Here is a 27,747-nt window from a genome sequence, read left to right as displayed (position 1 = left end):
GCCAATAATACATGGATAATTACCAATTTGCCAAAAGGAAAAAAAATCCATTAGTTGCAAATGGGCTTGTAAAGTCAAATATAAAGTAGATGGTCAAGTTAAAAGATGTAAATTGAGATTACTTGTCAAAGGATATCCTCAAAAGGAGGGGATTAACTATACATAGACTTGTTCACCTGTAGTCAAAATAACAACAGTTTGTGCTCTCACAACTACTGTAAAGAAAGAGTGACAAATGCATCAAACGCATCTCTTTGTTACCATTTTCATAAGAATGAATACTATGATTCTCTTTTTTAATAGGCATGAATACAGGATCTATAGGATAATCTGCATGGTGATCTTGAAGAAGAAATTTACATGAATTTCTATCTAGGAGTTGTTTTGCAAGAAAAAAATCAAGTATGCAAATTGCAAAAATCACTCTATGGGCTTAAGCAAGTCTTACGTTAGTGGTATTCTAAAACTTGTTTAGCCTTAAAAGATAAAGGATACCAACATTCTAAAGATGATTATTCATTGTGTCATAAATCAATGGGTTCACATGTCACATTTGTAGTAGTATATGTCGATGACATTATGGCCATAGGAAATCATGAAGAAGTAGTAACAAGTCTCAAGGCATTTCTTGATTCTCAATTCAAAATAAAAGATTTGGGTTACCTAAACTTCCTCATAGGGATTGAAGTTTTGTATACTTCTATAGGGGTAATATTGTCACAAAGGAAATTTGCTAATGAAGTCTTGAAAGAGTTCAAATGGTCTGGAAAATCAATCTGTCCCCTACCTTCAAATCTCAAACTTTTGATTAATGAAGGGGAATCTTTGCCTAATCATGAAGTATATATAATACTTGTCGGCAAATTGAATTTTTTAACTCATACCAGACCTGATCTGGCATTCACTATGCAACATCTAAGGCAATTCATGCCCAATCCTAAGCTGCCACATTTTGAAGCTGTTATGCATACTCTTATATATATATATATATATATATATATATATATATATATATATATATATATCTTAATCAAGGCTTGTTTTTTTAACAATAAAGATGATTTCAATCTTCAAGCCTTTTGTGATATTGATTGGGATGCTTGTCCCTAATCAAGAAGGAATATTTGTGGATTTTTCATATTACTTGGTGGAAGCCTTATTTCTTCGAAATCCAAGAAACAAATCACGGTCTCATTGTCCTCTTCTGAAGCTGAATACAAAAGCATGAAAAGCACTACTACAAAAATACCCTTTAATGACATGCATTGCGTGTCATAAAAGCCACAGATGACACACAAACGTGTGTCAAGGAAGGCCCTGTAATTAAGGAAGACGACACACTTTTACGTGTCGTAAAATTACGACGTGCATTTACGACACACATTGTGTGTCAAGGAAGATCCTGTCATAAAGGAAGACGACACGCATTTGCGTGTCGTAACCTGACAACATGAATTTATGACACACATGTTTACGTATCATAATTTTAAATGTTTAAAAATATATTATATATAGATTTACTAATAACCTGACAACATGAAATTATGACACACATGTTTGCGTATCATAATTTTAAATGTTTAAAAATATATTATATATAGATTTACAAATAATCGTTCCAATCGTAGATAAATGTAATACATTAAGTGTGTAGGAGATGAAAGTCATCAAAAAATAGTAATAGAACCGAAAGAACTTTGGTGACCACCTTCACAACATCTGAGCTACTTTGCTTGACACTACACACACCAATAAGACCTGCAAATTTGAATCATGCCACCATTAGATTCACATATTGATAAATCAGAGTATACTATGTTACCTGAGTAAGCGTAAAGATGTTATGTTTACTGAAAAGCAAGTGAAATGTTGTAATAAGAAATGAAAGTAGGATACTATAACGTATAATATATGAAAGTAGACTGTTATTTTTTACATTTAACCTTCTTTTGTGTAATAAGATGAAATGAAAGTAGGATGCTATAATAAACACTCATATATAGCTTAGCAGATTAAGTAGGATGCTATACTCAGTAACATGTCATCTTTCTCCAATACCATTGTATAGAATCCCTCATAGTTTAAACATGCGAATTCATACCTACATATATTTTATGCATAAAGTTACATTTTTTTTTACTAATTTACGCACTCATATTACAAAATTTAGCAATTTAGTGAGATTACTTACTTACCCTTGATTATAGAGTACTTGGAGTATCAAATCGATTACGATTCTTGGATCAATCATGGGAAGAAAGAATTCCTCCATGATTGTAAGGGAAACTTCTAGTTTCAGACTCCATTCCACTTTCAAAGCAATAAAATGGTGATCGGAAAGAACATTCTGGTCTCCATGAGTGCGCTTCAAAAGTGTCGACGAGAAACCATCAGAGATGGAATTCATCATTCCAACTTTCAAGGCCTGAGTGAATCTTAAAAGATAGATGCTAAAATGAACTTAAAATTATAAACCCGATTGAAGTATTTTTCGACTCCTATTCAAGTCGGAATTGTGGATTCCATTCCTACCATTTTACAGCTTTCACTACAGAACCATGTAGAAGGTTCCATCCCACTTCCAACTTCCGTCTCCATGACACATTCCTTGTGGTCTGTTTACAAGCACCACAATTATAGTCAAAAAGTTAACCATCAACACGAAATATAAATTATTTTTAGTGAAAAAATTACATTTATGTTTGCATTGTAAACATGTCTAAACACTTCTTATTTGGGCCTCATGAATATCAAACACATTCCCACAACTCCAACAAGAACAATTTCTACAATACCAATCACCTTCAAGTAGCTCCTAAAAAGGTAAAAACAAACGTCTATAACTTCCAATATTAATAATAATAATAATAATAATCAAAACAAACCTGTAAACATAAGCATTCTTGATGAAAACTTGAGGGACAACTATCACAACATATTAAATCGCCTCCATAGCCACAAAGACCACAACTATCATCATTTTTATCGATTTCTTGAACCTTTACAGTTTGTGTGGGACCATTTCTGACTTTATATTCCATTGACCATGCTTCCAATTGACACAAAGTCAACGATTTTCCAGATTCCATGAGAAGATTCAAACAAGGGCAATTTTGGGTGAAACAACTGTGAATCTTGAATTTAGACACAAAAAAACACGTTAGCACAGTATCCACATAGAATACCATCTCACGTAAGTATACCATGTTTAATTACCAAATTGTCCTTCAGATTCCTATATTTGATAATTTCATTGACCTGAATAACTCTGGAATCTATCAACCAGGATAACACTGTTCTTGTTCTTACACCAATGGAAAAACAATTCTCTTTCAAATGATGATGTCCATCATTGCCATGTGGTAGCAACCTGTAGATTTTTTTGTCCCAAAAGTGTGCTTTATAAAATATAATAAACAGAGAGAGAGAGAGAGAGAGAGAGAGAGAGAGAGAGATACTTGCATCAATTTGTGCATGTAAATTGATGTGGAAGCTTGCTCCATTCATCTTCAACCTGTAAATACAAAATTACAGTACATGTAGAGAGAGAGAGAGAGACACTGTAGCACGACGTCAGCGATGACGTCAACAGAAACTGTAGCAAGCACTGTAGCACGACGTCAGCGGTGACGTCAGCAGGCACTGTAGCAGATTTGAAAAATTTCAGTTTAGCCCCTGAACTTTCAGAAAATTGCAGTTTAGCCCCTGAACTTTCAGAAAATTGCAATTTAGCCCCTAATCTTTCAGAAAATGGTAGAAAACAGTAAGCTTCAGATTGAGAAGTTTGATGGGAAAGATTTTGGTTGGTGGAAGATGCAAATTGAAGATTTGCTCGTGCAGAAAGACTTGGACGCAGTTTTAGGTGAAAAACCGGAGGCGATAACACAGGCAAACTGGGAGATTTTGGATAAGAAGGCCAAGGCATTTATTAGACTGACGTTGTCAAAGGATGTTACCTTCAACATTTTGAAGGAGACCTCGGCAAAGGGAATCATGGAGGCATTGTCTAATATGTACGAGAAGCCGTCGGCAGCAAATAAAGTCTTCCTGATTCGGGAGCTAGTCAACACGAGGATGAGGGAAGGAAGTTCAGTTACAGTACACATCAACAATTTGAACTCGATTTTATCCAGACTTGGGTCAGTGGGAATAAAATTTGAGGACGAAGTTCAAGCTTTACTACTGTTATCATCATTACCTGACAGTTGGTCCGGAACAGTTACAGCCGTTACTAGTTCCTCAGGATCGAAAGAGCTCACTTTTGAGGGAATTCGGGATTTAATTCTAGGCGAAGACGTCAGACGAAGAAATTCCGGGGAATCATCAAGTGAACAATTGAATGCAGTCAGAGGTAGAAAAAATAACAGAGGTAGTGGGAGCGGGAACATGAGAAGGAGTCAGTCGAGGACTCGAAATGATGTGACTTGTTGGAACTGTAAAGAGGTTGGACATTTTAGGAATCAATGTCCAAAAGACAAGAAAGAAGTTAACGCTGCAGTAGACCATTCAGATGATGATGTTTTGATCTGTAGTGTGGAGAGCAATGTGGATTCATGGGTTATGGATTCGGGTGCTTCATTTCACGCTACCCACAGCCGTGAAGCACTACAGAATCTGAAAGAAGGAGATTTTGGTAAGGTAAGACTGGCGAACGATGAGGTTCTTGATGTGACGAGCATAGGTGACTTAGTTTCGAAGACTCCAGTTGGTCCATGGACTTTGAAGGATGTCCGGGTAATTCCAAGTCTGAAGAAACAGTTGATTTCTGTTGGGCAGTTGGATGAACAGGGACACGAGGTTAAGTTCAGGAATGGGCAGTGGAAGGTTGTCAAAGGAAATCTTGTGATAGCTCGTGGACATAAGAAGGGTTCATTATATATGGTCAGATTACCATCTGAGGGAGTAACCGTCCCAGTTCAGAAGAAAAACAAAATCCGGTTCATAGAGTCTCGTGGACAGAAGAAGGTTTGCTTTGCAGATGGCAAACCCAGAGTCACAGGTCAGATTCAGGTTGAACGTGTTTGGAACGGTTCAGAAAAACCAGTCAAGGGCATTCATAGCAGTGGGAGCAAGGGTTGTGCTTCAGCTAGAATACCCAGAACACAGTGGGTTAAGAGAACCAGTATTCCATCTGTAAAAGTCTCTCCAGATTATCTGTTTCACATGGAGAGTGTCGTTTGTTCTCAGGATGTTCCAGGATCGGGCAGTTCATTTCAGTGGGAGCCGGTGGAGACAGAGAACAGGTTAGTGGCAGACTTAGCCATGACTGATGTGTTGGAGCTAACGGAAGCTTCAACTAGCCTTCAGGTAAATTGAAGAGAAGGCTGGGTAACTAGGAAGGAGCTAAGATGAAAAGTTTTACGGAAATACAAATGCACAGTTGAAGCACATGTGAAGATTATTCCGTGGCTTCAAGTGGGAGATTGTTGAGTTGGTGAAGCCACTCAAATATTAGTGGCAGAAATCATGATACCACTCAAATATTAGTGGTTGAAAAGCAAGTCAAAAAGGTGGAAAAGGAGAGGTGATCCATATTTCCCGGATGCATGTTTCATGGCTGCTTTTCTTGTTCAATTGTTTACTTCAGACTCTATATATTAGTCTCATCTGTATTGTAAAAAATAAGCAACAAAGAGTGAGTGCAGATTAGCACCAAGAAATATAAACTCCTAGTTACCTCGTGTGGATGTAGGTCAGAAATAGACCGAACCACCTTAAATCTTTGTTGTTCGTGTGTTTAGAGTGGTGTGTTAAGTGTCTCGATCCTAACATATAAGTGTTTAATTCCTTCAAGTTCATAGCATATTAGTGTAAATGGAAAACCTTCCTTTATGTTTCATAATTGAAATTGTTTGTTATGCATGTCCTAAATCCTTCACATTTTTAGGGAGATAACATTATTTTTAGGGCACACACTTTTGCATATCATAAAGTACTGAATGTCATGGTTCGCGCATCATTAAAGGCCTATATTCTAGTAGTGAAGGGTGACAGCTGAACTGGCATGGTTATCAAGAATTTTGCATGAAATGAGTGTTCCTAAAGTTAGTCCTACCCCTGTTAAATGTGATAGCTAGACAACAATCCACATTGCTAAAAATTCAGTGTTCCGTGAACGTACAAAGCATATGGAGTTCGACTGCAACTTTGTTCGAGAAAGATTGCAAGATAGGTTGATTTCTCTACAATATGTTCCTACTTAATTGTAACTAGCTGATTTATTTACAAAAAATCTACCTAACATAGATCATTATAGGCATTTAAGCAAGTTAATTGGGAGTGTCCCACTCTTTGAGGAGAGATGTTATTATTTATGCCACATCAAACTAGTTAGTTGAGCTGATTAGTTAGTCCGTTAGACATTCAGTTAGATTAGTTAAAACTTGGTTAGTGTTCTAATTTCTTTGTATAAATAGATTAGAGTTGTAATAGTTTCAATAATTAATTCAATAAGCATTTTGTTCTTCATCTTTACAATTCATTCATTCAGGAATCAAAACGATGGTATTTAAATAACAACAAAGTACTTTACCTTGTTGCAAATGACGAATTTAGGGGAAAGGACAAGGAATGTTCCGAACAAGTTTTGTTAGAATGTAGGTGTATTTTCTTTTTGTTTGTTCCTTGTAATCTTCCGGTTTTTTGCTGGGTTTCTTTTTTATAATAACATTACCATTAAAAGTACAAATGAAAAATGCAAATACTAATAAAATATTTGGTGGTTCCATTAAAATTATTGAACAAGTTTTATGATATAATCCGTCAATACACAATGATAAAAACAATATTGTTTCTCGTTTTTATTACCCTCACCCACACCCGTTTGCCCATAGAAAACTAGTGAAATTAGTAATCCAGTCGACTGCACATCGATCTATTCACTGAAAATCAAACAAACAGGTTTTTTAAATAATTACATGTTGGTCTAAGCCTTCGCCAAACTGCTGAAATTCATAGGTGTCACAAACTCTGGTCCATCAGCGTAAGCCAGTGTAAGAGCTGCATGTCGAGCAGCAGCCTCAGTGGGGTGAAACTCATCCCAAAATATGTAATGATTACGATTTCTGCAAAGTTTTGATCCCGATTCACACCCGGTTTCTGCATTAAATGTCCCATTTCCGCAGCAAGCTGTTTCAACCACTTGGAATCCTAAAACATTAGGACCAGATTCTTGAATATGCATATCAATATCGGAAAAATGGTCTTATTGAAGGTTATTAGAGAGTGTTTGTTACCACTTGCACGACGATTATCAATGAAATCCATGATGATGTTATAGGTGTTTCCCAGTGAGTAAACGACTCCTTGATTTATTGAGCTGAAATTTTGCAAGAGGGATTCAATTGATGCATGGAAAGCTTGTGCAAGTTCATTCATGGCTTCTACACAACTGCCATTGCCACCCATCTGTAAATTAATGTAGCGTTCCTTTGGACAACAACCCAGCGGTGGAACTCCTATTATTCCAAATTTTCTAGCTCCAAGATCATACAAATTCTGCCAATATTTACGTAGAGTAGAAAATGAAAGTGATTATCATCGGAAATGCTTGGTTCCACAGAGAACACTCAAATTCCACTACATTTAACCATTCTAATATCGTGGATGTTCTCTAAGCATTTTAGGCTTTCTATCTCATTCCGAAAATTACCTGTAAATGGATGGCATAGGATGCGGTGAGATTGGCGATGAGTTGCTGTGGTTGTGTCTCATTCCGAAATAGTGAGTTTTGTTTCTCGAAAAAGTCATTGCTTCCGACGCTAATAATGCAATGGGACATCCGTATGAAAAGATCAGCTGTCCCATTCCCTAATACCTCTGACATATTCCCACGAACTGTCGCAAATTGTTGAATTTGCTCCCATAGAGGCACAACCCTTATCTGTCCAAGTATTAATTAATTAAGTTTGCAGCAGATTCAAAACATAATATTGGAAGAATGTACCACACCCATGAGTATGCATGGTTTTTCGATTACGTGAATAAAGTTCCATATAGATATGTATAGATTATAAACAACATAAAACTACAATAATTTTAAGAAACGAACGATTGATACGCATGTGCATGTAGATACACTTACGAATTTTTCACGTCCAGTGTCGCCTAGAATACCTGATCCTCCTGAAGCAAAGTTTGCGCCACGGATTATCTGTAACAGGAAAGTGTCCGGACTCTCAACCAGAGTGAGAAAAGGTGGCGGACTAAAATCATAACCGTTCATGTACCAAGCTGCATACATCAATAAACCAAGTTAAATTACCACTTTTCCTTGATAAAAATAGAGCTTGATCAGTCCGAAACATGAAGATTAAGATTATTATCATATCAGTTATGCGTAACGAAAAACCAAAATCTAATTAACTATGACCTAAAATTCCATGTCTCTGCGGTTCCTGAATACATCGTTACACGTTATATACCTACAAAAACTGTTAACTGTTTCCCTTTGAAAATGCCGTATTTATGAATATAGCACTCCGCTCGCCGATGTGAAATCATGAAATTAATTGTTTTTTTCCGTACCAAGTAAGTCGGCACTGTTGAGGCCATTGCTAAATCTCCCTGTTGCGACGGAATCAGGATAATCGATGCCATAGTAAGGGTGATCAGCCCTCGCTGTGCTATCATCGAAGTGGTTATTAGTTCCAACATCCAGTAAAGAATCTCCAAAGATGAAAAGTCCTCCATGGATGTCCATTCCTGTGGTGGTCTTCGTTATGGTTGCAACAGTTACTACACATAGCAAAACGAGGGTAGAACTACCCTTCATCACCTTGATGTTAGTTTTCTCTTGATGATGATGAATATGCAGAAACACGATCCAGTGCTGACACTGACGATCTTTGTGATGTGATGTCTATATATAGTAAGAAAAAGAACAGGTGGATGATGTCGATATTTTAAAAGGTCACTGTCGAGAGTACCTGGAAATTTGGTCCAGTTTCGGCAATTACTTTAGGTTGTTTTCTATAAAATACTATTTTTTGGTAGGTTTCATGGAACTAGATATATGAAAACATAAACATACTACCAATATGCTTCGTTCATGCTAATGCATGATAAAAAGTTAAGTTTGGGTTAGCATTGGGAGACAATTACTAAGGCTTCTTAATCTGGACGATTAATTTGTAGAAAACCGACAGAATCGCTTATAAAACACTTGCCGCTCAAAAGGAAAAGATATTTAATAAAAATATTGATTAATTATGGCGACATGAAGGTGCAGCCATCCTGATAGTATCATCACATCTGAAACGTCAACGATTTAATTGTTTAAAAGGGAAATGATGTCAGCGATAACGTTCATGGTTGATATATACATCGTTTACAACCGGATGAATTGTACTTTCACTATGATATTTCCATTTAATATAATCGTGCACTAAAGCCATTCAATAATGCTCGGATGTCCTTAGTGAATTTGTCGGATAACATCATTACCTTGGTTTTTAATTGGATGAAATATAGGGGTAATTTCAATCACAGTTAATTAAATAGATTGATTGGGGTTGTAATGCTTTTGACATTCTATAATTTGTTTGATTTGTGTTGTTTGATTTGTTTGTTTTGTGATGTTTTTTCACCCTGCCTTGTTTCTTTATGGGCAGGTGGTAATATATCTCCACCACTTCCAAAATTCTTTATGGGCAGGTGTTAATATATCTCCACCACTTCCAAAAAAAAAAAGATGTATATGAAATTTCATTATTGTTGATTGTATAAAATTATTGGTATCACATTTTCTATGCGGGCATCTAATTTGACCTGTCTCGTCGACGTGTGATTTGGATCTCAAAATAAACGCTTCGGTTCCAACAAGGACGCACGGTTCAGAAATTTGATTGTTTTTCAAGCCGCAAAGCCTAAGCAAGGGGAGCTCTTCGATTATGTTGTGATTTCTTCTTTCAAATTAAAGTATAGTTAATAGATTTAGACGTTTAAATGTATCGTGGATCGAGTTGATTAAAAATCCTCAAATAGGTGTAAATGTTATGTGACTCTTCGTTTTTCTATTTTCTCTAACTCCTTGGGTAGTTTTAATCATGATTCTAAAAAGCAGCGCACCATAGTGTGAGGCGTGATGTAGCCATTATGAAAACGCCTAAGACGGGTTTGTTAAGCGTAACGCTTAAATAAAATGTCAAGGCATGCCTTATCGTGTTATGGGGTGAGTTTTTTTTTCAAAGCACGAGTTTTTTTGTTTTTTTATCGGGCCTAAAATAATTGAGTTTTTGTTAACATTTTTATGTTACAATATTAATATAACACTTCTAAAAAGATTAATGATAAAAATCAATAATTATATGATTTATCTCTTTTAATGTATATAGAACAGTCACGCCTTGAAAAACGTTATGACTCGCCAAGGCTTGTCATTATTTAATTTTGACATTTCCACCAAACCACGTTTCATGTTATTTAGAACCTTAGTTTCAATGGAATTTGTTGCTATTAAAAAAGATCGATGATTCAACATACTTTAATATATTTATGATTTATAGAATCATGCTTTAGTTTTTTTATATCATACCATTATACCTCAAATAGTTAACTTATTATATGATACATAATATACTACAAGAAATGGGAGCATCAGCGAAGACGCCTTTATCGGCGACATGTGATTGACGCGTTACATGTTGCCGCTAATGCCATTCGTCGCCGCTAATAGTCACATAATAGCCATCAACGTCAGACGAGTCTCATCCGTTCGATCATAGCGTTCTAACGGAATAAGAAAAAAGCACTAACTTTTTCCTTCAGGTTGTCGCCGCTAATACCTATGCGTCGCAGCTATTAGCGGCAACAAAAACTATTTTTAGCGGTGACAGCTGTCGCCGGTAATACTCTAATTTATTGTAGTGACATTTTGTTTTTTTATTATATTATAAAACTCTACTTTAATATTATTTTTTTTTGCCTCTTCTACTTATCGTTTTTGTTTTTTTTACTATATTATAAAACTCTATTTTAATATTATTTTGATTTTTTATTTTTCTAGTGACACTCAAATATTATTTTTAGATATCATCTCACACATCATAACATAAATGCTTTAATTAAGGCAAAACAAAAAACATTATATATATATATATATATATATATATATATATATATATATATATATATATATAGTCAAAATCAAATAAGAAGGAAATTTTTGGTAGGAAGGTAAGAAGTTTATTTTCTACATATTTTTTTCGCGAACAAACAAAATGAATCATTAGATGATTCATTTGTAAGATGATTCACAAGAAAAAATTCTCAAAAAAACATCTCGATGATTCATTTATACAATGATTTTGTTGTTATTCGCTAAAATTGTCATAAAAGTGAATTTTTTCTTAATTTACTTAAAAATGAATCATAAATATGTTTTTTTTGGGAATTATATATATATATATATATATATATATATATATATATATATATATATATATATATATATATATATATATACTGATGATATTCTCGAAAAAATATCTTGATAATTCATTTTTATTTTGATTTTGTTGTTATTACTAAAATTATCATAAAAATGAAATTTCGTTTCATTTATTGAAAAACAAATCATGAAGGTGTTTTTTTGGAATTTTTTCTTATGAATCATCTTACTTTTGATTCATTTTGTTGGTTTGCTAAAAAAATATGCATATAAAAAACTTCTTACCTTCCTACCAAAATATGCTCCTGATATCTTACGCTGAATCACAAAACTTGTAAGAAGAAAATGGGGCAAAAAAGGGTTGGTGTATGTGATAAACTACAATACATAGCTTAACCATTGACACATAATTTAACTTTTATCAGTGTATGGTATCGTATAGTGAATCAATAAGTTTTATGATAGAATACTTGTAGTGAGAGATATAGGATGTCTTAATCATACCGAGGTTCAATCAGTGTGAATTATAGATAATTTCTAACCCATCAAGAGGGAATGGTTCAACTCCTAGCCTTATAGAGTTTTGCATTTTTAGTCTAGAATTAATGATTCACCATCAATTCTTTTAATATGGTACAAGACAAAATTAGAAACAAAAGAAAATAAATGAAGACTAAAAGAAATAATCAAAAGAAATGGTGAAAAAGGAGAAACATGCGTTTTCAGAAAAGAATATAAAGACCTAATATGGTGTATCTTTTGAATTGAATGCTCATAAAGTATTTCTGTTGGGTCTAAAATTTTGGTTTATACTTTGCTTTTCTAGGAAATTGTAATTTTCCGTCTAGGACCGAAAAGTGTTTACGGCCCAATGGGTGTTTACGGCCGTGAACCTGTTCACGGCCCATGTTCCCCAAGTATATATATATATAAGTGTTAGGGGTGAGGAGTGGTTGATGAGCATATTGTAGAGAGAGAAAGTGAATCTTGTGTAAAGAGCATCATTCCATTTTAATCAAATCACACGAGATTCACATTATTCTTCTTCTCCTTCTTCTGCATTTGATCTGGCATCATCCGTTTGATTGGAATTCCGCACCATCAAACGGATCTGATTGATACACAAGCAAATTGGGGACTTACAATTGGTATCAGAGCTTGGATTGTATCAATCAATTTTTGCAGATCTGGAGCGTATTTGATCTTATTTTTGAAGGATTTCTGCGTTTTTGGATAGATCTTGGCAAAATAGGGAGGTTTGTTCTTTGCATTTTTAATAAAAACGAGTTTTTGATCGAGTTTTGGAGCAACAAGAGGTGAAAAAGCTGTTTTTCACGTAATCTGCGAAGTGTTTACGGCCTTTGAAGATCAATAGTTTACGACCCAAGAAGGGTTCACGACCCGAAGTTCGTTTACGGCCCACAGACGTTTACGGCTCGGGGGTTTGCGGTCCGAGGTTCACGGCCAGCCTCGCCTCGGGTTCACGGCTCAGCGGCTTCGGACGATCTCGGCCAGCATCCTCGCACGCGTGCACGTCCTCGCATCAGTTTCATATTAAAAAAAAAATTGGGGTTGCCTGGATTCGAACCCAGGTCCCCCAATTCATCAAACAGGCGCCTTTCCAACTCATCTAGCTTGATAGATGATATCTTCTTTTCCGATTTAATTCATAAAGCTTCGTTGTTTCGCACCTAATTTCGCATTTTAACACTTTAAGCCCAAAAATCAAATTCCTTTTATTTTAAAAATTCCATTTTTAACCCAAAATTTTAGTTTTTAATTTTTGACTTTTTCCTAAAATTTTGACTTTGACTTTTAAAGTTTGACCTTTGACTTCAAACTTTGACTTTTTCGTTTAACTTTTAAATTTTCAAATTTAGCTTTTCGGTTTGACTTTTTAAGTTTGACTTTTCAAGTTTAACTTTTTAAATTTGACTTTTGAGGTTTCAAGTCAAAAGACATTTTTGGTAAACAATGAGTTCTTCAAAAATCAAAGTCAATGAACTTTCCTTGGAGAATTTACGTGAACACTATGAATTACTACGTAGAAAGAACGAGGAACTAAAATACGAAGGGTACCAACTTAGGAAAGACGAGAAACCATTGAAAGATCAATTAGAGGCCAAAACAAATGATTATAAGAAATTACAGGCAGAATATAGTGACAAGTGTGTCCATTATAGATATCTTAAGAAAGATTTTGATGTTGTAACTACCGAACTTGATGGATTAAAAGCCAAATATAAAGATGCTGAATTCAATTTTAAGAAATTTGATGTGTCAAGTGAGGTAGTTGTGTTCATGATAGAAAAACAATTAACATTCAAAGATAATCAAACTAAGGGGTTAGGGTATCACAGTGTACCACCTCCCTTCAATGACAACTATAACCCACCCCTTGAGACAAATGAGGAAGAAATTCCTACTCATTTTGGCCAAACCCCTGTTCTAGTTTCAGTTAAGACTGAACCATCTGGGCCTACTGAGGTTATTAAGGTGAATGTTTCTGATGCTTCTACTTCATGTGCAGGTAAAGTAGTAGAGGATGAGGACAAGGAGAACAGAACTAATTCTAGTTCTGCAAATTCTGTTGACTGTCTAACCAATGACTCCTTGAACTCTGAATCTGCTGCTTCTAACTCAGTTACTTCTAAACCTGCTGTTGGAAAATACAAGCCACTAAAACAAGCGAAACCGACGACTTGCTGCAAGTGTGCTTGTGGGAACAATAAGAAACGAGGCAAGGACACGCCACCATGGGCAGGAAGAAACAACTTCCCAGTGAAGAAAAAGACATGTTTTCACTGTGGAACACCTGGACACATTGCCCGAAACTGTCCAAATCGCGCATATGTTCCCTACTATGCACAAGGGTGGCGTGACGCGCCAAGAGGGAGATTTTCCAAAAGAAATCCCTCAAGGTCACGTTTAGAAAATGGCAACTGGAATGCCACGAAGGGCAAGAGTTCAACTTCTAAGGCCAAGAATCCAAATCCCAAAGGCAAGAAGGGAATGTCAGCCAAGAAGTCCAGTCCAAGAGATGCTCCAGTGAAACCAAGACCGGTCAGGTCAAAGTCATCTCATCGATCGGCTTCCAGTTCAAAAGCAAGTACCGAGGCACCCATCGGATCGAACAAGAAATGGGTTAAACCCAACTACAGATGGGTACCAAAGGTTCACTCTCCCAAATCTTCTAATGATTCTAATATTTCTACATCTTCTGTTTGTGATAAGCAGGACATGTCATGGGAGAGAGTACCTTGCAAAGATGACAAAGGTCAACCCAGTTTCAAAATGGATTGGGTTCCAAAGACCAACGGATCCCGCTCTGTGTCGGAGCAGCTATGGAGGCATATCATCAGACTTCGGTTTGTTGGTAGTGGTTGTTCCATGCACATGATAGGGGACATCTCTCAACTGTACAACACTCAGAACTTTGTTTAAGAGTATGTGTCCTTTGCGGGAAAGGAAGAAAGGAAGGGGTCATTCATGGGTTTTGTGCTTCAGATGTGAAGAATTTTCGGATCTGTTCTGAGATTATACATGCTGTTCTCAGACCTTCTGGATGCAAATTCAGTCGGTGACTTACGGTTTGAGTTTTCTTTTCGATAATTCTGAGTTTATCTTAAACTGATTCGTTTTCAAAGACAATCTTTTCTTTCTTATAGTTTTTCGTTTGTAGGTGTTGTTTTGGGAAGTGATATCAAGATAAAGTGATAACGGGCAGTCTAAAACATGTGTAAGGGACTGAATCTGAATTGTCTAAACTTTGTGTTCAATGTGCTGGTAGGCACGAAGGATTTGACAGTGTGGATTTAGATAGGATTGTTTGGACTGACCATACGATTCTCGGGTAGATTGAGCAGTGAGATAAACATGGGAACCCATGGGATACACTAAATTAATACGCATCTAGAACAGTGGTGCAAATTTTCCTTGATGTATAGACTTATGTCCTTAATTCTAGTTCTGATAGGGCGGCTAGAGGGTTCTGATAAAGTAGGTCTGTAGGAAATTATTTTCTTGATTTCTATCTGTCAGTATTATGTTTCTTCCTCTATGTGATTGGAAGAGATCCGACCTAGATTGCAACATATGCAACTCTAATTCTACACACCTCCTTATCTATAAAATTCTTTCTATCTGTTAGCCATATGCTGTCCCCTCTGTGTGATCGGAATATCCGACCTCGTACACAGTATATGTAACATTCTACCTCTCAATACCTCTATCTCTGTTAGTCATATGTTGTCCCCTCTGCATGATTGAAAGAGATCCGACCTGGGACACAACATATGCACCTATTTCTTAATCTGACTTCCTCGTTAATAATTGTTTACTCACCTAAAGTAAGGAGTCCTTAGGAAGTTCTTGATAACCAGGGTATATTGGAAAGTGGGGAAGATGTTCTAGTGCAACTAAAATTGAACCATTTAAGAGGTTGTCTGTAGATCTCGCTGCTTAATTTAAGTGGACAACAATACCCGTGGTCGTCGTCAGCTAAATGGTTTATTTAGAAAAATTTGTCGATATCCTTCGTGTTCAAGTGGACCACAATACCAGCAATTGACCAGATCTATTCATGAAGGTGAAGGTACTGATAAACAAAGTTAAGACTGTCTCGCAACTTTGATCCCAAATATTTTTGTTTTTGTTAAATTTGTTCATAGTTTTCCTCTATGCACAAATTTAGGGGGAGAATTTAAAAAAAAAAAAATCAAAAAATCAAACAAAAATCAGAAAATTAAAAAAAATTCAAAAATCAAACAAAAATCAGAAAATTAAATAAAATCCAAAAATAGTGTTATTTCTGTTTTACTTCTTGCTCAGAAAAATCAAAAATCCAGAAAATATTGTGTGCTAAGTTTTCTTTTAGGTTTTGATTTGTCTTGAAAAGTGAATTCAGATGTAGATGAGACTCATGGAGACTGTATCGAGATTTTCAGAGCCAAGGCTTCGTCCGTGATCATCGAAGAATTCTCATTCGAAGGAGCAAGAAATGAAGACTATTCTTTCAACATTCAATTTTTCTACCCCAGAAGCAAGGTGAAGCTGACTTGAAGATTATGTGACAGATTGCATTGAAGCCTCCTCAATCAATTTGCTGCTATTTTTGTACCTGCTGAAGTGATCCAGAAGATTAGATCTCTCTATTGTTCTCTCTGAAGATTCTCAAGCTGAAAGCGCCATCTTTCAAGATTCGTTTTCAAGAAGCCTCCTCACCCAACGTGCCTTCAGAGTCAAATTTTGAAGAAAATCCCAACTACTCAAGATGAAGTCATTCATTGAAGATTCATCAAGTTCATCTTGAAGTTGTGAAGAATTTGAAGATTAAAGCTGAAGCCAAGCTCCCAATGAAGATTGACAAGAAGAGCCAGCTGCATTTTAGGGGGAGTTTGTTGGGTCATTAGAAAAGAAAGCTATAAACCAAGGGGGAGATTGTTGGGTCTAAAATTTTGGTTTATACTGCTTTTCTAGGAAATGTAATTTTCCGTCTAGGACCGAAAAGTGTTTACGGCCCAATGGGTGTTTACGGCCGTGAACTGGTTCACGGCCGTGAACCTTTCACGGCCCATGTTCACCAAGTATATATATAGGTGTTAGGGGTGAGGAGTGGTTGATGAGCATATTATAGAGAGATAAAGTGAATCTTGTGTAAAGAGCATCATTCCATTATAATCAAATCACACAAGATTCATATTATTCTTCTTCTCCTTCTTCTGCATTTGATCTGGCATCATCAGTTTGATTGGGATTCCGCACCATCAAATGGATCTGATTGATACACAAGCAAATTGGGAACTTACAATTTCTTCCTACACACAAACCTCTTTCTATAAAAGAGAGACAAAATATCATACATTTCACACTTCCAAGCACATCAAAATATAGAGATTTAAGCATCTAGACATGGAGAAAAAGAGAGATGTTCTTATCCTTTGAAGTGGAGATCATTCAGATGGATACCAAGCTACAAATTTATCAAAAGGAGAGATTTGAAGCATCACAATGTTTGTAACCAACAAGTTAAGTGGATGTAATGTTGAAGCCTTTGAGTTGCCAAAGTCATCAGCAAGGTACTCGTAGTGTTAAAAGATTTGATGCCAAGAGATGACAGACAATAATCATTGTATTAACAATGAATACTTGCATCCATGACGGAGGATGATGAAGAGTATCATATCGTTTAAAAGAGTAAGAAATGCTAAACGCTTTGCCTTCATATCACTCTGTTGCATCATTTGAAGGGCCCTGATGTGACACTAAGAGCAAAGATATCATTTTGTCCGGGTACAGATCTTTCTTATTTTGAGTTGACAGTGATATGCGATGTGCGAGACTTACTGAGCATCACCTTTAAACTGAAGGAAGTATTTGATGAAGAAGGGATTCAGAGACATTGAGACTGATCATACAGTTAGATTTGATGAAGAAGGGCTTCAGCATCTGCAGTTCAACTATGGACGACTGAGCTGATGAGTGAGTCAGGGTGCGAGACCCTGAATGATATGATTTCTAGAGCCCGAGAGCGGGAGATTTGTTTGGAGCACTTTGGTAAGAGGGGTATTATGTGGGAGGTCTGCGGACAGGGTCCCACATGATGGTTATTCAGCATTGTCAGGATTCAGTAGTTCAGTAACCGTTATTGGTTAGCGGAGGAAAACGCCAAGGGAAGTAGCTTGTTGCTGAGATGTTAGTTGGAGCATCTATCTTTTGGACTTCAATATTTGAGTGTGGGATCATTTAGGAATTAGGGATTGTCGGTTTCATTGGGATTCAGGAAGTGTTCAGCTAGTTCATAGAAGTGTGTGATCACTTGTAGTTGGCTAGTAAGGGAGTACTAGTTGGAAAGGCCTGGTTGTCATCAGATCGATCATTGGAAAGTGAGAAGGATTGGGAATTCTCAAATTTTCATGTATTGTGAAGACTTAGTTGAATCTAAGTGGGGCAGAATCGACCCGGAATGCAGAAGCAGGATCAGTTTTGAAAATGGGATAAGTTTCAAATCGTTGTCAGGAAGGAAGACAACCCAAGTGGCTGTTTGGTTTGAGGGTTGTGTGAGTTGGGAGTTCGGTAAAACTCCCTAGCATGTGAATCGCGTTATCTTGGTGCTTGATAGCGGAATTTGGGGAATCCGGTTGGGCTTCTAGCCCTGAATTATGTTTAGTTGTGTGATAGGTCGAGTGCATGTTCGACCAGGATGGAAAGTGTTGTAAGACTGCGGGGGTAGCCGTAGCATTCACTAGCGATCAGGTAGTATGGAAGTGTTGTAAGTCTGCGGGTGTAGCCGTAGCATACACCATGTTAGCAGGTAGTGCTAGAGTGATGTAAGTCTGTGGGTGTAGCCGCAACATTCACTAGGTTTGTAGATAGCTTGAACGCGTTGTTAGGACGCGGAAGGGACAATAGTAACCACCAGTTCGGGTGTGACAGTGAGGATATGGAAGTCCACGGATGGGTTTATGGGGCCCCAGAGGGATTAGACCTGGTTAAGCCAGTGATAAGACTGTAGGAACGTCACTATAGTTATGAGATCAAGGAAGCGGTGGATTGCTTAAGGTTACTTGTGATGAAAGGCTACCTTTGGTCATGTGGCAATCGCTTTTAGCCGTGGATTTGGTAATGACAGGATTCGATGCATGGATCTGACCGGTTAGATCAGGAGGTTGTTAGAGTCGCAGTGTCATGATAATTAGTGGCAACTAGTTCCAGGGAAGGATTTCGTTCGGAAGTCATGTGAGGCAACTATATGGGAGTCCTTTAGCTCCGCGACCGGGCCGGAACCCGGTATTTCAAATGAGTGTTACTCGGTTGTGACGAATCAGAGGATTTTGGATGAGATGCAAGGATAGGTCCTTGGATTTCAAGTTATAGGTTAGACCCGAGTTATGTGTATAGTGGTATTCCAATCTAGGGTATTCCATCGTGAGGATGACCGGACCCTACGATTGAGTGGACCTGACGTGTTTGGTATTCCAACCCGAGGGTTGATTGGACCAAACATGTGCGTGATACGAGGGTATTCCATCCTAGGGATGACTGGACCCGTTGTAGGCATGCCTGGTATTCCAGCCCGAGGCTGATTGGGCCACTTATGAGTGTTCATGCTTGTGAGATGATTGTTATCTGTATGATGGTTCGGGAGTAAAGGAAGCACTGTCTTGTCGAAACTTAAGGGTTCACCTCTCAGTTTGTCTCCCATTGTTCATCATATCCTTGGAAATATTGTCATCAGAATTAGATTTCTCCAGAAGGATTATCGAGTCTCTTTTCTACAGTAAAGAGTTCTCGGTAGTATAGTATGATTTGTGGTTCTGTACTCTAGTAGGGACCTTAGGCTATCAGTAGTTGAGTAGCCAGTTGGGAGTTAAGTGCAATGAATTCTGCAATGATCCAGTAGGGGCGGTCTGTCAGGGGGCCGGACCCTCTCGAGACTTCAGAATTCAGATTGGGTAAATGTGATCATATTGCAAGGAATTGTTTATCTTCAGGTTTTAGAACCCTGAAAGGCTAGGGTTATGCTCGGGATTGTAGTCCAAGTTGTTTGGCGTGTAAGGAATGAGAAGAAACGATTTCGAGGACGAAATCAAATTTAAGTGGGGGAGAGTTGTAACATCCCATTTAAAATATAATAATTAAATAATAAACCCGGAACCCCGAGAAGTAATTTTTATTATTGTTTTATATTATTATTGTCCAAAATTAATTAACAATTAGTGGGTTGTTGGTTTTGGGAAGCCAAATGACAAGAATTGAATCTCCGGGGGTTAAAGTGTAATTTCGGGATTTATTTTGGAAAGAAATTATGGAAGCAGGGGTCAAAGAGTAAATATTGGACTCATTTTGTAATGATTTTAGAAGGCAGGGTGGAAATGGTAATTTTTGGATCGAAATTGAAAGAAAAAGGGTAAGGAAGGACTAAAGGTGTCATTATGGGGAAAGTTTGAAGGAGACGGTGTATAACTGTTGCATAAGTATCATTCTAACCCTAACCCTAAATGAGAGCACCCGCTGCCACTTTATGTCTCCCATCACCGGCACCGCACCACCCTCCCCCCTTTCACTCCCGTTTCCGTTTAGCAGGCGACGACGGAGACACCGGATGTCCACCATGTTTGCTGCCGGCAAAGGAGGGTTCAACGAGTCGAGATCTTGGCGACGGGGCCGTGACGAGTGAAAGAGCGAAGCTGCAACCATCGTTGCGTAGTCGATGTCGGCCGCCATAGCCGTTGTCGCCGTTTCTGTTGTTGCTGGAGTCAAAGACCGTCGGTGGGGGTGTTGTCCAGTCGGAAGTGAAGGGAAGCAAGTCGTTTCTGTGAATCCGGAGAAACGAGACCATGGTGAGCCTCCGTTGCGCCGCCGCTGCCCGGTTCCGTGTAGGACAAAGTGGCCACCGGCTTCCCGTGAATAGCTTGCTTGGAGGTACCATTTGTGTTCGTGTGTTGCTATTACCCTTGAGCCTTGACCACCGCCATGACCACCGACTCCTGCCACTTTCTGTCACCACCAGCCACCGTGGAAGGTGGCTGTGTGCGTGTTCTGCCACGAGTTTAGGTGTGTGGATGTTGATGTATTATGTTGCATGTATTGTTAGCCGGATTTCGCTGGAAAAAGCCACCACCACCACGTGCCACCGCCGGCCACCACAAGGTGGTTGTGTGTGTGTTATTTTCTTGATTAAAGCATTGTAACATGAAATTAGAGATGCGAATAATGAAAAGAAAACTCAAACCACCACCGTGAGGTGGTGGCTGCCGCCTCCTGCCGCCACCAGCCGCCGTGTTGGGTGGCGGTGTGCCTTGTTTGTGTATTGGACTCGTTTGGGATGCTTGGACAAGAATGGGCCCAAAGAAAGCCTAGTGGACCCAAAGAAACCCTAATGGGCCCAATGAGGCCCAAAGTGACCTAAAAGCCCAACCAATGGACTAATGGGCTAGTATTGGGTTGGAAAACCCTAATTAGGGTTTGGAAAACCCTAATGGCATAAAACCCTAATTTTGGGAATTGATCGGGACACATACGGGAATTATTTAATAAACTGGAAATATTAAATAATAATCATTGGCAAATTAACCTAAGGTAATATTGGACTTAATGGATTAAGTCTTTAATGGGTTAAGTAAGAAACACTTAACCCTAATCGTCATTTCATGTGAAAACCCTAATTTCACTTGGGTCTTGTTATGGGCCTTCCTATTGGGCCTTGGTGGTTGGACTATTGGTGGGCTATCCAAGAACAAGTAAATGGACCAAAATAATTAGATGGACTTTAGGGTAAGGCCCATGTGAGAGACTTGGGCCCAATTTGGAAAATTAGGCCATAATTGGGCCTTTATGATTATGAGAGATTGGGCCACTAGAATGCCAACTGGACCAGGAGAGATGGTTGGGCCTAAGGGTAAGGCCCATGTGAAGGGTTGGGCCCAATTTGGAAAATTGGGCCATATATTGGGCTTTGGCCCATTACTTGACTTTTGGGCCTTTGGAGTGTGATTTGGAGCTTGGGCTTAAAACCTAATTATTAATTAGGGTATTGTTTGATGTTGACAGTTCGGGAATCTGTCAACCGGCAGCTGGATTTGTATCTGCGGGACTTCAGCAGTGCCAGGTGAGTTATCGTCACTATACTCAAGGGTCTAAGGCACCAAGGTCGGCCCTTTGGATTGTTATCTAATTATGTTATGCTAGTATGATCTGCTAGATCGGTATCCTAGAGGGTAGAATAATATATATGTTATGTTAGTATGATCTGTTAGATTGGTATCCTAGAGGGTAGGATAATATTATGTGGTATGTGGCATGATCCGCTAAATCAGTTGTTGTCTATAGATTGTTATGTGATTATCTGTTATATGTACACATGTTTGTTTGGCGGTTGAGGCTTATCTGCTTTGTGTGAAAGCCAATAGACCTGGGCATTCCAACCTGTTAGTTGTGGGCCGTGAGTATTCCATCCCGAGGATGATTGGACTCGTAGTATGTGAGCATTCCAACCTGTTGGTTGTGGGCCGTGAGTATTCTATCCCGAGGATGATTGGACTCGTAGTATGTGGGCATTCCAACCTGTTGGTTGTGGGCCTGGGGTATTCCATCCCGATGATGATTGGACCCATAGTGTGTTGACATTCCAACCGGATGGTTGAGGGCCTAGGGTATTCCAACCCGATGGTTGACTGGACCCATAGTATGCTGTTATGATTATATGTGTATTGTTGTGGGTATGGGTATTTTGGGGGAACTCACTAAGCTTTATGCTTACGGTTTCAGTTTATTGTTTCAGGTGATTCAGATGTCTCGGAAAGGCGAAGGCGTGACCGTACACATCCTCATGTTTTGGACTTATGGTTTCTGGGATACTCTGACATTAAACTATTTTGAAAACATTTTGTAATAACGTATGGCTTTTGGATGTTTGAAAAAGTTTCAAATTGGTCTGATTTTTTTATGGGTGTTAGAGATAGCCACCATATGTACTCTTAGGATCTAAAGAACCAAATGCATAATCAGAATCAGTGAAACCAACCAATTCAAACGGTGAGTCACGAGAATACCAAAGTCCTAGATTTGGAGAATGCTTTAGGTATCTAAAGATGCGCTTGACTAGTTTAAGATGTGATTCTTTTGAATTGGCTTGATAGCGAGCACACATGTTGGTGTCAAACATTATGTCAGGACGACTCGTTGTAAGATATAGCAAAGACTTTGTCATTACTCGATACATGGTACCAATAATATCAATACCATTAGCAGCAGCATGAATCTTTGTAGGAAAGGACATGAGAGTTTTTTCTGGTTTACATTCATTAAAAAAGAATTTCTTCAACATGTCTTGCATATATTTGCTTTGATAGATGAAGATATCATATGGAAATTGTTTGACTTCCAGAACCATGCCTTGCCACAGCTTCTTCCCCATGCCTTGCCACCAGATGGTGACACTTGGTACCTCAACACGACATGTTGGAGCTCTAACACGTCGTGTTGATCAGTTTCCAGCCTATAAATAGAGGCGCAAATCACCCCATTTCTCCACACCTTTATAACTCTTCTCTCCCAAATCCCCCCAAAGCCTTAAGGCTTTTCTCTAGCCCTTCTTAGGATTTATTAGCGAGTCCCGGAGCGCCAGAAGGCTACGAGAAGAAGTGCTTTCGGCTCAGAAGTTGTACCCCTACAGAGCCCGACTCCTAGCTAAACCCCCTTGTAAGTGAGTTATGCTTACCCTACTTTAAGCATAACTTATGTTTAAGTTCATTATCGCTATTATGAACCTATAAACAATAAATGATCTAAGTATTATAAATTATACAAAGTGTTATTATAATACCTTTTAACTGCTCATGGTATGGGGAATCTGGTTTGAAGGGCCGCTTGGGTTCTTGAATTTCAGAATGGCTTAATTGCTAAAATGGTCATGCCCCCCGGTGTTTCATGTCTGGCCCCTGTCTGTACATAGTAGTTGAAAAGTATTGTTTAACACTTATATAGTACATGAAAAACAATATTGTTCGTAGACCTTGAGTTAATGATAAATCTAGATTAATAATTAGTCGCAATAAATATTAGACTAAAATCTAGTGGTAATGATACTAGGTTTCGTCGAAGGAAAATAAAATTGTTAGAAGCGAGGCGCTGCCTGAGTTTATATTCATCACTTTAACAAGTGAGTGCATAGTTATTTTCATCTTACACATAGATATGAAGTATTTAATATAATTACATGCTATGTGTGCATATTATCTGTGTTCTTAATATCTATGCTGGATGAACAAAATATACATGTTTTATTCAATTTAGACTGTATATGTATTTTAGACCTATAATTATGATGGGTAAAGATAGGTAGATGATATAGGTCCCTTAATTTAGTTGCTTTAGGGCAGAAAGTGAGGATAACGGGACCGGGTAATCGGGTTGATTGATTTGATGAAATTAATAAACTTAATTATTGTGGGTTGAAAATCCTATGTGCTCACCAGGCTCCCACGCTTGACCCACTCAGTTTCTTGTATTACAGGTAGTGACACAAGAGCATAGATGCGATGATCTGATGAGAGATTATGGATTATAGGCCAGTAGAAATAAATAAATGTTGTATGGCCTATGTTGTTTCTATTTATGCTTTTGATCTGTATTGACAATGACATCTCGACGTTTTAATATAATGAAAATACATTTCTTCCGAAATGCTTTGATAAAACCTTTATCATATTTTTGGGAACAAATTCCGCAACATTTTCTTCAGAAAGGTAGTCTGATTTTTATATAAAGCATAAACAAAATCGGTCTTTTCTGGCTGTGAAATTGGGGATGTCACAGTTGGTATCAGAGCATTAGTTTAAGCGAAGTAGGAATTTGTAGGATTTCTAGACTTAAACTTAGAATGCTAAGCGATGATTTTGAGATGAGTGTCCGCTATATTTTAGACACGAGCAATAACTTATTTTAGGAAAGATGCCTAAATTGCTTATATGTGCTAAATGATTTATGTTATAGCTATAAAGATGCCTTATATGATATTATTTGATCGGATCTATGGTCTGTTGCAAACCGGATCTGGAAACTTTATGTGTTCAGATTTATAAACATTTGACTACGATATTAGAACTGGCATGTAACTTTTCGTATAAACAAAGAGGATTAAACGTCTGTCATAAATAAAGATCTAAATTCACCGATTTTGGTGGATAGATCAACATGGCTAGAACCCGAAGCGGATTCGGAAACGCTAATGGAAATGCTAATTCTAATCAGTGACCTGTGATTGAGCATGCACCAGAGGTAGCAGCTGCACCCGAACCAATCACGATGGTCGGAGTACAAGCAATGATGCAAATGATGTTGGATCGTTAGATGGAAGAAACAAGGTGTCTACTTCAACAGAATAGGGATGAACCTACTGTTCCTATTGAGCAACCTGAACTTAACATTGAACAATCGGATGAAGGAAAGTATAGTTAGACTGTCAGTCAAGCTGAGCCACGAGTGGTTAGAAGAAACCACCCCAATAAAGAAATGATGGATGTGGTTGCAAGTACAAGGATTTCATGGCATCCAAACCGCCGAGTCTTTCTGGAAGCCGAACACCGGTGGAAGTCATAGATTGGATCTCCGAGATGGAGATGATGTTTGAAAGTTGCGACTGCAGCAACAAACAGAAGACCGCTCTCACGGTTACACTGTTAAAGTCAGGGGTATTGAGCTGGTGGAAGCTACTAGCTGATACCATGCCCAAGGGAGTAGCTAGCAATATGTCTTCGGAAGACTTTTTGGTGCAACTAAAAATGTAGTACTTCTACGAGCAGGATCTTCTGGAGATCAACAACAAGTTTCAGAATCTGAAGAAGGGAAGAATGAGCGTCACTGAGTATGCTGCAAGTTTTACATGGAAAATGAAGCTTGTTCCGTATTTAGTTTCAACTGAACTCTCCAAGGTCAAAACGTTTGCCAATGGATTACCGGTAGACTTTGGTCCAATGGTCAAACAAGCGACCACCTTGAAAGCCGCCATCTGGGCAGCTAAGAATGTTTAGTCCCAAATAAGGGAAAAGGGTCTGGAGAGAGCTGAGGTAGGAGAGAAAAGGAAGTTTGATGGATCTTCAAGGTCCAACAAGAAAAGCAAGTTTTCGAAGTCTGGTTCCAAGAAATTTGGAGGAGGAGGAGGTGAAGCAAAATGGTGTGAGAAGTGCAAAAAGAAGCACTTTGGAAAGTGCGGCAAGGAAGTCACTTGTTACAAGTGTAGGAAAACTGAGCATTACGCCAATGAGTGTACGTCCAGCAAGAGGGTGTGTTATGGATGTAACGAAGAAGGGCACATTTCTAAGGACTTCTCGAAGAAGAAAGAGGCCGCAAGGCCTAATGTTCCGCCGAGGCCAAAGGCAAGAGCATTCCAGATGACCCTGGAAGCAGCAAAGGATGCAACAAATGTCGCTTCAGGTACCTTTCTTGTAAATGGATTGCCTGCCAATATATTGTTTGACTCTGGAGAAAATTTCTCCTTTGTGTCGCATAAATTTGGTGGAAGACTAGCATTGCCTGTAGATAAACTTGATAATGCTCTAGTTGTAGAAGTTGCTAGTGGCAAATTAATGCCTGTTACTGATTGCATTAAAAACATCGTCATCGATTTGAGCAGGAATAAATTCCACGAGGAGTTGTTACCCATTGAGTTGAACGGATTCGACATCATACTAGGAATGGATTGGCTTAGTGCAAATGATGTCGAGATACTATGCAGAAAGAAGATGGTGAGAGTAAACCCACCTGGAAAAGAGTCATATATGGTGTATGCGGACAAACATAGAGTAAATTCTAGAATCATTTCCCTGATGAAAACTAGAAAATCTTTGTCCAAAGGATGCACATCATACTTGGAATTTGTGATCGATGCAAAGAAGGAGAAGAAAGACATACAAAGAATACCAGTGGTGTGTGATTATCTAGAAGTCTTTCCTGAAGATCTTCCTAAATTTCCCCCTGATAGACAAATGGAGTTTTGAATAGACTTTTTGCCAGGATCGACACCAATAGCGAAAGCACCATACCGATTAGCACCGACGAAGATGAAGGAGCTTATGATGCAACTTTAGGATTTGTTGGAAAACGGTTTCATTAGATCTAGTTCATCACCGTGGGGAGCTCTGGTGCTATTTGTGAAGAAGAAGGATGGAAGCATGAGGATGTGCATAGACTATAGAGAGCTGAACAAGGAAACAGTGAAAAACAAGTATCCATTGCCAAGGATTGATGACCTATTTGATCAACTGCAAGGTTTGGGCTATTTCTCCAAGATCGATCTTAGGTTAGGATATTATCAGCTGAAGGTGAGAGAGCAAGATATTGAGAAGATCGCATTCAGAACAAGATACAGACACTATGAGTTATTATTTATGTCATTTGGACTAACCAATTCTCCAACATCATTTATGGATTTGATGAACAGGGTTTGTAGACCATTCCTCGATAAATCCGTGATAATGTTCATAGATGACATTCTAATTTACCCAAAGAGCCAATAGGAGCATGACAAGCACTTACTAGAAGTACTAGAAGTTTTGAAGAAGGAGAAGTTGTATGCAAAGTTCTCCAAATGTGATTTTTGGATTCGAGAAGTCCAATTCTTGGGTCACATGGTTAACCAGGAAGGAATAATGATTGACGCAACAAATATTGAAGCTGTGATGAAATGGGAATGACCAAAAAGTCACACTGAGATTCGAAGCTTTCTGGGATTAGCCGGATATTACTGAAGGTTTATCCCTGGCTTTTCTATGATAGCTGCTCCATTAACAGCTTTGACCCATAAAGGAGCTACATATACATGGAGTGAGAAACATGAAGAAGCATTCGATAAATTAAAG

The 27,747-nt window shown here is 38.1% G+C and overlaps 2 protein-coding genes across 2 annotated transcripts; both read right to left on the bottom strand.

The window, feature by feature from the left end:
- Positions 1-2,004: 2,004 nt before the first annotated feature.
- On the bottom strand, positions 2,005-3,206 carry LOC145164183 (increased DNA methylation 1-like). The gene is made up of 5 exons (XM_079082910.1): positions 2,886-3,206; positions 2,803-2,815; positions 2,533-2,615; positions 2,196-2,425; positions 2,005-2,101 (listed from the first exon to the last, which is right to left on the bottom strand). The coding sequence occupies exons 1-5, from the start codon at positions 3,204-3,206 to the stop codon at positions 2,005-2,007; spliced, it is 744 nt and encodes a 247-aa protein (XP_078939036.1).
- A 3,635-nt stretch (positions 3,207-6,841) lies between these two features.
- LOC145162683 (GDSL esterase/lipase At4g28780-like) lies at positions 6,842-8,811 on the bottom strand. The gene is made up of 5 exons (XM_079081753.1): positions 8,527-8,811; positions 8,084-8,232; positions 7,652-7,882; positions 7,236-7,497; positions 6,842-7,149 (listed from the first exon to the last, which is right to left on the bottom strand). The coding sequence occupies exons 1-5, from the start codon at positions 8,771-8,773 to the stop codon at positions 6,926-6,928; spliced, it is 1,113 nt and encodes a 370-aa protein (XP_078937879.1). The 5' UTR covers positions 8,774-8,811; the 3' UTR covers positions 6,842-6,925.
- Between the last annotated feature and the right edge of the window lie 18,936 nt (positions 8,812-27,747).

This window comes from Lactuca virosa, chromosome 3 (assembly GCF_052849685.1).
Source record: "Lactuca virosa cultivar CGN04683 chromosome 3, Lactuca_virosa_CGN04683_v6, whole genome shotgun sequence".
Classification (NCBI taxonomy): Eukaryota; Viridiplantae; Streptophyta; class Magnoliopsida; order Asterales; family Asteraceae; genus Lactuca; species Lactuca virosa.
The sequence above is the reverse complement of the archived record's forward strand: the minus strand, read 5'-3'. Positions and strand labels throughout refer to the sequence as shown.

Excerpts from the sequence above, each read along its gene's own strand:
- LOC145164183 (XM_079082910.1), bottom strand. The coding sequence starts at position 3,206 with ATGGTATACTTACGTGAGATGGTATTCTATGTGGATACTGTGCTAACG. Across the intron at positions 2,426-2,532 it reads GTAGTGAAAGCTGTAAAATG|GCCTTGAAAGTTGGAATGAT; the intron begins GTAGGAATGGAA and ends AGATTCACTCAG. Across the intron at positions 2,102-2,195 it reads CAAGTACTCTATAATCAAGG|GTATGAATTCGCATGTTTAA; the intron begins GTAAGTAAGTAA and ends AAATATATGTAG.
- LOC145162683 (XM_079081753.1), bottom strand. The coding sequence starts at position 8,773 with ATGAAGGGTAGTTCTACCCTCGTTTTGCTATGTGTAGTAACTGTTGCA. Across the intron at positions 7,883-8,083 it reads ACACTGGACGTGAAAAATTC|ATAAGGGTTGTGCCTCTATG; the intron begins GTAAGTGTATCT and ends ATACTTGGACAG. Across the intron at positions 7,498-7,651 it reads CCTATGCCATCCATTTACAG|AATTTGTATGATCTTGGAGC; the intron begins GTAATTTTCGGA and ends AAATATTGGCAG.